This window comes from Electrona antarctica, assembly GCF_951216825.1.
Source record: "Electrona antarctica genome assembly, chromosome: 8".
In the NCBI taxonomy this organism is placed as follows: Eukaryota; Metazoa; Chordata; class Actinopteri; order Myctophiformes; family Myctophidae; genus Electrona; species Electrona antarctica.
Window position 1 is genome coordinate 36194818 of NC_136789.1, and position 12783 is coordinate 36207600.

The following is a 12783-nucleotide window of genomic DNA, read 5'->3' on the forward strand; positions in this document are numbered from 1 at the left end:
TGTTGGTACCATTAGGAGAGACAACATGATGTTGGTACCATTAGGAGAGACAACATGATGTTGGTACCATTAGGAGAGATAACATGATGTTGGTACCATTAGGAGAGATAACATGATGTTGGTACCATTAGGAGAGATAACATGGTGTTGGTACAGGAGAGATAACATGATGTTGGTACCATTAGGAGAGATAACATGGTGTTGGTACCATTAGGAGAGATAACATGATGTTGGTACCATTAGGAGAGATAACATGGTGTTGGTACCATTAGGAGAGATAACATGATGTTGGTACCATTAGGAGAGATAACATGATGTTGGTACCATTAGGAGAGATAACATGATGTTGGTACCATTAGGAGAGATAACATGGTGTTGGTACCATTAGGAGAGATAACATGGTGTTGGTACCATTAGGAGAGATAACATGATGTTGGTACCATTAGGAGAGATACCATGATGTTGGTACCATTAGGAGAGATAACATGATGTTGGTACCATTAGGAGAGATAACATGATGTTGGTACCATTAGGAGAGATAACATGGTGTTGGTACCATTAGGAGAGATAACATGATGTTGGTACCATTAGGAGAGATAACATGGTGTTGGTACCATTAGGAGAGATAACATGATGTTGGTACCATTAGGAGAGATAACATGATGTTGGTACCATTAGGAGAGATAACATGATGTTGGTACCATTAGGAGAGATAACATGATGTTGGTACCATTAGGAGAGATAACATGATGTTGGTACCATTAGGAGAGATAACATGGTGTTGGTACCATTAGGAGAGATAACATGATGTTGGTACCATTAGGAGAGATAACATGGTGTTGGTACCATTAGGAGAGACAACATGATGTTGGTACCATTAGGAGAGATAACATGATGTTGGTACCATTAGGAGAGACAACATGATGTTGGTACCATTAGGAGAGATAACATGATGTTGGTACCATTAGGAGAGATAACATGATGTTGGTACCATTAGGAGAGATAACATGATGTTGGTACCATTAGGAGAGATAACATGATGTTGGTACCATTAGGAGAGATAACATGATGTTGGTACCATTAGGAGAGATAACATGATGTTGGTACCATTAGGAGAGATAACATGATGTTGGTACTATTAGGAGAGATAACATGGTGTTGGTACCATTAGGAGAGATAACATGATGTTGGTACCATTAGGAGAGATAACATGATGTTGGTACCATTAGGAGAGATAACATGGTGTTGGTACCATTAGGAGAGATAACATGGTGTTGGTACCATTAGGAGAGATAACATGATGTTGGTACCATTAGGAGAGATAACATGATGTTGGTACCATTAGGAGAGATAACATGGTGTTGGTACCATTAGGAGAGATAACATGGTGTTGGTACCATTAGGAGAGATAACATGGTGTTGGTACCATTAGGAGAGATAACATGATGTTGGTACCATTAGGAGAGATAACATGATGTTGGTACCATTAGGAGAGATGCAGGCAAACATTCTTCTACATTCTCTAGTAATTAGACTTATTGTAAATTAAAGGGACATTTCCTCGTCTACTCAGGCTTATGTGACCCCAGACAGTTTTTAAGTTGCTTGATTCGGTTTTTAGATATTTGATATTCATGTTGGCTGCCCCGCCCCCTTTCTAGACAAACCTATTTTGCATGCCCATATAAGGAGATCCCCGATGTCATCACTATTGTCCAGCAACTCTACATCTGACCTCAAACGCTTAGATCTCCATATATGGAGCTTCCTGTTCTCACATTCCATATATGGAGCTTCCTGTTCTCACATTCCATATATGGAGCTGACCTGTTCTCACATTCCATATATGGAGCTGACCTGTTCTCACATTCATATATGGAGCTGACCTGTTCTCACATTCCATATATGGAGCTGACCTGTTCTCACATTCCATATGGAGCTGACCTGTTCTCACATTCCATATGTTGATCCTTCCCCACCCATCCTTCCTCTTCGATATCTGCCTTTTGACTGATACCTGTCCATTTAAACTCTAGACGGGCCTGTTGACTGATACCTGTCCATTTAAACTCTAGACGGGCCTGTTGACTGATACCTGTCCATTTAAAATCTAGACGGGCCTGTTGACTGATACCTGTCCATTTAAACTCTAGACGGGCCTGTTGACTGATACCTGTCCATTTAAACTCTAGACGGGCCCGTTGACTGATACCTGTCCATTTAAACTCTAGACGGGCCCGTTGACTGATACCTGTCCATTTAAACTCTAGACGGGCCCGTTGACTGATACCTGTCCATTTAAAATCTAGACGGGCCTGTTGACTGATACCTGTCCATTTAAACTCTAGACGGGCCCGTTGACTGATACCTGTCCATTTAAACTCTAGACGGGCCTGTTGACTGATACCTGTCCATTTAAACTCTAGACGAGCCTGTTGACTGATACCTGTCCATTTAAACTCTAGACGGGCCTGTTGACTGATACCTGTCCATTTAAACTCTAGACGGGCCTGTTGACTGATACCTGTCCATTTAAACTCTAGACGGGCCCGTTGACTGATACCTGTCCATTTAAACTCTAGACGGGCCCGTTGACTGATACCTGTCCATTTAAACTCTAGACGGGCCCGTTGACTGATACCTGTCCATTTAAAATCTAGACGGGCCCGTTGACTGAAACCTGTCCATTTAAACTCTAGACGGGCCTGTTGACTGATACCTGTCCATTTAAACTCTAGACGGGCCTGTTGACTGATACCTGTCCATTTAAACTCTAGACGGGCCTGTTGACTGATACCTGTCCATTTAAACTCTAAACGGGCCTGTTGACTGATACCTGTCCATTTAAACTCTATATATATGTTGATCTGACCTCATCTAACCCTGTACACTGAAGACACGCTCCATATATGGCCAGTACAGCATTCATTCCATATGTTGATCTGACCCACCCATGCCAAAGCGCCAGCGCTCACCCAGCAGACTGCCGTCACACGGGCAAGCGACATCACGCACGCTCGCAGCCACGCACGCACGCAGCCACGCACGCATGCACACACGCACGCACGCACGCATGCACACACGCACGCATGCACACACACACACACACACACACACACACACACACACACACACACACACACACACGCACGCGCACACACAAAAGCCTATAAAATTCCTATAGTTGCTTCTCTTGGGCTAGTTTTTCATAGACCTGTCCGCTTGTTTCTTTCTCTTCTCTAAATTCTGGCAACACAGTGAATGACCTCCCACAACACACACACACACACCGCACACACACGCACGCACACACACACACACACACAGCGAGCAGAGGTTTGTCACACTTCACTTCAGTTCACACTGGAACTGGAACAGAGTAGAAACACACCAACTACCAACGGTTTATAAACACACACGCACGGACGCACACATACATACACACACACACGTACACACACGCACACAACCACGGCTTTATAAACACGCACACAACCATGGACATTAAGGATCTTATGAAGTCTACAACGGTTTAGTTCACAAACAAACAGCTCAGAAAGGTAAGGAAGGAAGGAAGGAATTAATGCTGCAATAACGTTTAGCACAATGTGAGCTATTGTTGTTATTATTACTAATAATTAGTATTATTATTAAACAGACAGTGTTGTGTTTGTAGTGACATAAAGTTGATAGTTAATAATAATAATAATTATTACCTCGACCTCAGTGTTGTAGTGACATACAGTTGATAGTTTAATTATTATAATTCATATTATTATGACGTCGACCACAGAGTAACAGGACTGTTTTAGTGACGTAAAGTTGAAAGTTTTAGCAGCGAGAAAAACAAACCCGGAAACTTTACTTTCACTCTTTAAAAAAAAAAAAAAAAAAGTTACACCGAAATATGTGACCTGTGCAATTCAGTCACCCCCAAACGGTTGGTTTGGTCGTTTGGGGGAAATAAATAAATAAATGGTAACATAATATTTTCTACACTCTTAAATTAATAATGTGTAAATAAAGCTTACTTATTTTATTTGCTTTAATACGTCACTGTGTGTGTGTTTGATGCATGTATAATAATTATAATAACAATCGCGACCTCTGGAGTAACACAATTCCACAGGACACCGGTGTCTGTGTAACCTCCCCGTCAGCAGACCGGGGGTCTCGTGATGTTGTTAATATGCAGTGAATGAATGGCGACCTGTCAGTCTGTCAATCTGTCAATCATCCTTTACTCTGCAATTAGTTTCAACTCAAGAGGGTCTTTATTGGCGTGAGAAAACCAGAGCTTTGTGTCAAAATGTAAGGGAAAGAGTTGGAAATTAAATGGGTATTAACTATAGGCGATACATATGTGTGTGTGTGTGTGTGTGTGTGTGTGTGTGTGTGTGTGTGTGTGTGTGTGTGTGTGTGTGTGTGTGTGTGTGTGTGTGTGTGTGATGATTATGATGATTTAAACAAATTAAAAGTATAAATACTGCATGTAGAATTACTACAAAGTTAGGCTACAATGAATTCAAAGTCGGTCTTTAGTAAAAGTACAAAAGTGTTGGCATCAACATCTAGTTTAACCCATTTAGACCTGAGGACGATTCTACAAATGTCTTCTAAATCCTGACAGTTTTCTGTTTTCAGTTTCCACGTGCGTGTGTGCGTTGTGTGTGCGCTGTGTGTGCGCTGTGTGTGCGTTGTGCGTGCGTTGTGTGTGCGCGGGGCAGAGAGTGACATGCAGGCTTGGAATGTTGAGCTCTGCTGTTGTTGTCTTTTCCCACCCGCCCAGGCGAGGATATTGACTTATTCCAGACACCAGTAGAGCTTCTCATCCAATCAGTGACAGACAGAGGCTTTACATGAAGGACCATTTATTTATTCTGCATAATGAGAGAAAACAATCCTTAACCAATAATGTCTTCATCAATGTTTGTGCAAAACAACACATGCTTGCAATTAGATTGAGTTAAAAACGTTCGCTCTGAAAGAATATATTCAAAGATTTCCGCCACATTTTCACGATTTTTCAAAAATAGCAGATCTACAAGCTTGTAGTGCGGCACCGAGTGCCGCGCTACGAGCTTATAGATCTGATCAAATAATATACAGTATTTGGAGTCTTCGCCACGGTATGGTTTGAGTAGCACTGATTTAGAATGCCTGTGTAGACTCAGCCTCGGGACGCAATGGGTTAACGTGAAGTCATGTCCGATCAATTTGCACCGCGCCGACCGGTCATATGATGTCTGTCTGTCTGTCTGTCTGCAGAGAGACAGTGTAGCGTCTCAGTAAACTATAGGATCATAGAATGCAGAGAGACAGTGTAGCGTCTCAGTAAACTATAGGATCATAGAATGCAGAGAGACAGTGTAGCGTCTCAGTAAACTATAGGATCATAGAATGCAGAGAGACAGTGTAGCGTCTCAGTAAACTATAGGATCATATAATGCAGAGAGACAGTGTAGTGTCTCAGTAAACTATAGGATCATAGAATGCAGAGAGACAGTGTAGCGTCTCAGTAAACTATAGGATCACAGAATGCAGAGAGACAGTGTAGCGTCTCAGTAAACTATAGGATCATAGAATGCAGAGAGACAGTGTAGCGTCTCAGTAAACTATAGGATCATAGAATGCAGAGAGACAGTGTAGCGTCTCAGTAAACTATAGGATCATAGAATGCAGAGAGACAGTGTAGCGTCTCAGTAAACTATAGGATCATAGAATGCAGAGACAGTGTAGCGTCTCAGTAAACTATAGGATCATAGAATGCAGAGAGACAGTGTAGCGTCTCAGTAAACTATAGGATCATAGAATGCAGAGAGACAGTGTAGCGTCTCAGTAAACTATAGGATCATAGAATGCAGAGAGACAGTGTAGTGTCTCAGTAAACTATAGGATCATAGAATGCAGAGACAGTGTAGCGTCTCAGTAAACTATAGGATCATAGAATGCAGAGAGACAGTGTAGCGTCTCAGTAAACTATAGGATCATAGAATGCAGAGAGACAGTGTAGCGTCTCAGTAAACTATAGGATCATAGAATGCAGAGACAGTGTAGTGTCTCAGTAAACTATAGGATCATAGAATGCAGAGAGACAGTGTAGCGTCTCAGTAAACTATAGGATCATAGAATGCAGAGAGACAGTGTAGCGTCTCAGTAAACTATAGGATCGTAGAATGCAGAGAGACAGTGTAGCGTCTCAGTAAACTATAGGATCATAGAATGCAGAGAGACAGTGTAGCGTCTCAGTAAACTATAGGATCATAGAATACAGAGAGACAGTGTAGTGTCTCAGTAAACTATAGGATCGTAGATTGCAGAGAGACAGTAAACTATAGGATCATAGAATGCAGAGAGACAGTGTAGTGTCTCAGTAAACTATAGGATCGTAGATTGCAGAGAGACAGTAAACTATAGGATCATAGAATGCAGAGAGACAGTGTAGTGTCTCAGTAAACTATAGGATCGTAGATTGCAGAGAGACAGTAAACTATAGGATCATAGAATGCAGAGAGACAGTGTAGCGTCTCAGTAAACTATAGGATCATAGAATGCAGAGAGACAGTGTAGCGTCTCAGTAAACTATAGGATCGTAGAATGCAGAGAGACAGTGTAGCGTCTCAGTAAACTATAGGATCATAGAATGCAGAGAGACAGTGTAGCGTCTCAGTAAACTATAGGATCATAGAATGCAGAGAGACAGTGTAGCGTCTCAGTAAACTATAGGATCATAGAATGCAGAGAGACAGTGTAGCGTCTCAGTAAACTATAGGATCATAGAATGCAGAGAGACAGTGTAGCGTCTCAGTAAACTATATGATCATAGAATGCAGAGAGACAGTGTAGCGTCTCAGTAAACTATATGATCATAGAATGCAGAGAGACAGTGTAGCGTCTCAGTAAACTATATGATCATAGAATGCAGAGAGACAGTGTAGCGTCTCAGTAAACTATAGGATCGTAGAATGCAGAGAGACAGTGTAGCGTCTCAGTAAACTATAGGATCATAGAATGCAGAGAGACAGTAAACTATAGGATCATAGAATGCAGAGAGACAGTGTAGCGTCTCAGTAAACTATATGATCATAGAATGCAGAGAGACAGTGTAGCGTCTCAGTAAACTATAGGATCATAGAATGCAGAGAGACAGTAAACTATAGGATCATAGAATGCAGAGAGACAGTGTAGCGTCTCAGTAAACTATATGATCATAGAATGCAGAGAGACAGTGTAGCGTCTCAGTAAACTATAGGATCGTAGAATGCAGAGAGACAGTGTAGCGTCTCAGTAAACTATAGGATCATAGAATGCAGAGAGACAGTAAACTATAGGATCATAGAATGCAGAGAGACAGTGTAGCGTCTCAGTAAACTATAGGATCATACAGCAGGTAAACCAAGAACCCAGCAACAATATACAATCAATAGATACATAATATGTTGAAACCATACAGTAAGACATGCCAGGTCTACAAATGGCATCTGTCTAAATGGTAAATAAATGTTGCATTTATATACTGTAGCACTTTTATCCAAGGCGCTTTACATAGATTGTGCATTACATTCGCACGCACTCACGCACGCACACACGCATTCATACACCTTTACCTAGGTTGTGCATTACCTTCACCCATTCACACATCTAAATAACATGATAAATCTAAATGACATACAGTATTATCCTTTGCATCAGTCTGTTGTCAAGGCTGTAGGTCAGTCTGTTGTCAAGGCTGTAGGTCAGTCTGTTGTCAAGGCTGTAGGTCAGTCTGTTGTCAAGGCTGTAGGTCAGTCTGTTGTCAAGGCTGTAGGTCAGTCTGTTGTCAAGGCTGTAGGTCAGTCTGTTGTCAAGGCTGTAGGTCAAATAAATTATGTCTGTTTCTCTCGTTTTGTGTGTTTATCGTTGTGTTCAGGATGGCTGGGCTTCCGGCCGCTCCAGAGATCCGGTTTCCGGTGGTTCCAGAGATCCGGTTTCCGGTGGTTCCAGACATCCACACTCATGTCCTGGCCGAGTTCGACTGTCTGGACCAGCTGCTGTCGGCGCTGCGCCTCGACTCGGGGAGGCTCAAGGTACGGTTTTGTGAGTGCTATCCAGTGTTGATTTCGTCGACTAAAACTATGACGAAAAATGTTCGTCGACTACCTTTTTTCACTGACGAAAACTAAATGAAAACTAAGCTATGAATCTCTTTCTCCATCATTTGCTGGTACGGAAAACTGAACATAAAGGGAAAAAAACACCTTGATAGGATTGTGAGAACGGCCTCAAAAATAGCCGGAGTAAATTTCAGTAGCCTGGATCATGTCTTTAGAAACCAGGTGCTTAAGAAAGCCAAGTCCATTTGTAAGGACAACTCCCATCCCCTCAGCTCTGAGTACAGGCTGCTTCCTTCCGGCCTTCAGCTAAAGGTTCCAGGGGCCACAAGAAACAGGTATAAGTTCTCCTTCTCCTAAAGGTTCCAGGGGCCACAAGTAACAGGTATAAGTTCTCCTTCTCCTAAAGGTTCCAGGGGCCACAAGTAACAGGTATAAGTTCTCCTTCTCCTAAAGGTTCCAGGGGCCACAAGTAACAGGTATAAGTTCTCCTTCTCCTAAAGGTTCCAGGGGCCACAAGTAACAGGTATAAGTTCTCCTTCTCCTAAAGGTTCCAGGGGCCACAAGTAACAGGTATAAGTTCTCCTTCTCCTAAAGGTTCCAGGGGCCACAAGAAACAGGTATAAGTTCTCCTTCTCCTAAAGGTTCCAGGGGCCACAAGAAACAGGTATAAGTTCTCCTTCTCCTAAAGGTTCCAGGGGCCACAAGTAACAGGTATAAGTTCTCCTTCTCCTAAAGGTTCCAGGGGCCACAAGTAACAGGTATAAGTTCTCCTTCTCCTAAAGGTTCCAGGGGCCACAAGTAACAGGTATAAGTTCTCCTTCTCCTAAAGGTTCCAGGGGCCACAAGTAACAGGTATAAGTTCTCCTTCTCCTAAAGGTTCCAGGGGCCACAAGTAACAGGTATAAGTTCTCCTTCTCCTAAAGGTTCCAGGGGCCACAAGTAACAGGTATAAGTTCTCCTTCTCCTAAAGGTTCCAGGGGCCACAAGAAACAGGTATAAGTTCTCCTTCTCCTAAAGGTTCCAGGGGCCACAAGTAACAGGTATAAGTTCTCCTTCTCCTAAAGGTTCCAGGGGCCACAAGTAACAGGTATAAGTTCTCCTTCTCCTAAAGGTTCCAGGGGCCACAAGTAACAGGTATAAGTTCTCCTTCTCCTAAAGGTTCCAGGGGCCACAAGTAACAGGTATAAGTTCTCCTTCTCCTAAAGGTTCCAGGGGCCACAAGTAACAGGTATAAGTTCTCCTTCTCCTAAAGGTTCCAGGGGCCACAGGTAACAGGTATAAGTTCTCCTTCTCCTAAAGGTTCCAGGGGCCACAAGTAACAGGTATAAGTTCTCCTTCTCCTAAAGGTTCCAGGGGCCACAAGTAACAGGTATAAGTTCTCCTTCTCCTAAAGGTTCCAGGGGCCACAAGTAGGAGTTCTCCTTCGTGCCTGACTGTATCTATCCAGACTTTAAATGCCGATAGGAGGAGGAGGTAACTTTGTCGCTGTTATGAAACCCCATTGCTACACTGATACCATTTTACCTGACTGGTACCATTACTGGTACCATTACTGTACCATGTTATTTTACCTGACTGGTACCATTACTGGTACCATGTTATTTGACCTGACTGGTACCATTACTGGTACCATGTTATTTGACCTGACTGGTACCATTACTGTACCATGTTATTGTTTTACTGTGTTTAATGTGATCCATGTGTGTCTGCCTGTTATGCGTTGCTGTTACACCACATCGCCCTGCAGGGACAAACACATACATTAACCTGAACCTAAGCTACAGTATGATGACTAAAACTAAGACTAAATATATTGACAATTTTGTCAACAAATAAAAACTAGACTAAAATGTTAGGAAGGGACTATAGTGGACAAGAGATCCAGTATAAGTCATTTTACACTTGGTTGCATGCTGAAAATAGCCACTCACGCGACACGTTGTGTGCTTGTAGATCTGCTATTTTCAGCAAGTGTAAAATCAGTCATTACGACGGCATCAAGGCCCGACAAAATACATTTTAGTCAACTGTAGATTTAGTCGACTAAAATCTTATGATGTTTAGTTGACTAAAACTAGACTAACACCCAGACATTCCAGGTGACTAAAATGACTACAACTAAATGGAAACTATTCAAAAGACTAGGACTAAAACTAAAATCAAAATTTGCTGCCAAAAACAACACCGACGCTAGCCCCTCCCATGTCCAGCTTTGAGGGTCTGTGTAAACACTAACCTTGTCCTAAACACTAACATTAAATGCCGTTGGTAATGAATGGACAGCTTTGAGTGTTTGTGTAAACACAGACATTGAAGACAAAAGTGAGGACGCAACTTGTGATTGGCCCAGAATGAGATGATAAGATATTTGTGACCGCTGGTGTTCACACCTGTGATGCACTGCTAAGACACACATTTATGTTTAAATTTAAAAAATGCAAACAAGACATTCCCTCTTCTTTTCACAATTTTTTCCGTGTTACTTCTGACATTCACTCCAACCCCACAAGGCAAAGACATGATTTTGAATCACCCTATTGTCGCACTTCCAAACATCAATCTTTCATCAAATTTAGAGGCCTATGGAATTCCCTAGTTGCTTCACTTAAATCCTCATTATCCTTAGGCCAATATTCAAGAAACATCTAAATAAATATCTTATTTCTTCCTCTCTGTAGAGGAAGACAGTTTGTTGTTGTATTGTTTATTTCCCTTTTTTGTGCAGTCTGTGTTTTTATTTCTTTATTGCACAGCTGCCCCCCTTGTAGACTTTTGTATTGTTCTTAATGAACTTTTAATCTGTTTAATCAATGACCTCTTCCATACAGGAAACGATTCCAAATAAGCCAGCTGGCTTCTTCCTTTCCTTGTACTGTATTTTTGTTCTTCGATATGTATTGTCTATTTTTTTGTACTATGTGCTAAATAAATAATCCTAAACCTAAACAGTTGATGTATAATTGTATGTGTCGGCTTGATGTGTTTCAGTGCACGTGTCTAGCCGTGTCCAGGAAGTGGTTGGCTTTGGGGACGTCAGCTGGAGGTCTTCATCTGATCCAGAGAGAAGGATGGAAACAGAGACTCATCCTCACACACAAGGTACACGCACGCACGCACGCACGCACGCACGCACGCACGCACGCACGTTTCGATCACTGGGATCCTCTTCCTGAAGATCCCAGTGATGGGAACGTTGAATCCATAAACCAGTGTAGCTGAGGTATTCCTTACCAGTGTTGCAGACTCTATTTCTCTCTATCTATTCTAAGCACAACACATTTATTCACAAACAATGGAAATAATAGGCTACATCAGATCAAAGTACTCTGTAGGCGTGGCATACTGAAGCTGAGAATGATATACTGCACAATATTAATTATCTTTTAGTATGAAACCAGAGTCATCTTATTTTCAATAATCTGTATTCATGAGTGCAAACACATTTCTTCTCTCTCTCTCTCCCTCTCCGTCTCCCTCTCCCTCTCCCTTTCTCTCTCTCTCTCTCTCTCTCTCTCTCCCTCTCCCTCTCCCTCTCCCTCTCTGTCTCCCTCTCTCTCTGTCTCTCTCTCTCTCTCTCTCTCTCCTGCTCCTGAAACTTGGCATCTTTCTTCCTTCACGAGTGCATCAAATCCTGAATAGCATTCTGAGATTCCATCAATATGGATTGATGGATCGATCACTCTATATGGATATCGATATGGAGATTCAGAGATAGGTAGTCCCACACATGGATAAAACCTTTGCAGCCATGACTGGTCATTTGGGCTACCCTGGCACATGTGGCATTTTTATATCTTTGCTGCCCTCTAGCGGCTGGAGTGAGCATTGTGGGTATTTCACAACTTCTGATAGAAATGAGCTAGAGACTCACTTTCTTTTTTGGACATACTCCGAAATGTATGCCGGGTCGGATTAAATCATATCTATACATGTACGTCCTCCCTTCTGGCTCCAATGATCTCTTCAATGATCCTTGATGACTATTTCTATAATGTATGTGATGTATTACCATGTGTTGTTGTTCCTGATTACTGTAAATTGCTCTGGATTAAGAGCATCTGATAAATGCCATTGTGATGATTTAACTGGTGTTCATTAATGAATTGGTGTTGTGTGTTCCACTTCCAGGAGGGCTCCATCACGCAGGTGTCCTGCTGTCCACACGATGAAGATTTCATCGCCGTGGCGACCAGGTGAGACCCATTTAGACCAGGTGAGACCCATTTAGACCAGGTGAGACCCATTTACACCAGGTGAGACCCATTTAGACCAGGTGAGACCCATTTAGACCAGGTGAGACCCATTTAGACCAGGTGAGACCCATTTATGTTAACTTAATACTGTCTGTTTCCTGTTCTCTATGACCAGTGTAAATGGCATGTGTTGCACTGTGAGGCAACGGGGGACGTTTATGAAGGGGGGACCGGAAGGGGGCAAACCGGATGTTGTGATACTGTGTGGCTGTTGGCAAGTTGGTATGGCGTGGTGCCGACAATAAAGTTGTGCTGAGAAACTAGTTGTCTTATTGAGTAACATTGGTAGCAGAGGATGGTTGGAAACTATAAAGTCCCACCAGGCTTCGACGAAGGGAAGCCATATGAAACTTGGAAGAATGAAATCGAAATCTGGAGCAGAGTTACGGAACTTACAAAAAAGAAACAAGCCCTTGCGGTGGTTTTGGCGCTATCTG

General features: G+C 42.4%; 1 protein-coding gene across 1 annotated transcript in view; it reads left to right on the forward strand.

Annotated features, from left to right (window-relative positions):
• The first annotated feature begins 3322 nt into the window (after positions 1 to 3322).
• hps5 (HPS5 biogenesis of lysosomal organelles complex 2 subunit 2) overlaps positions 3323 to 12783 on the forward strand; it is a 64129-nt gene continuing 54668 nt past the window's right edge. The window contains 4 exon segments of the mRNA XM_079507751.1: positions 3323 to 3560; positions 7910 to 8066; positions 11082 to 11192; positions 12222 to 12286. Of these exon segments, the coding sequence (XP_079363877.1) occupies positions 7911 to 8066; positions 11082 to 11192; positions 12222 to 12286 (332 nt within the window). The 5' untranslated portion in view covers positions 3323 to 3560; position 7910.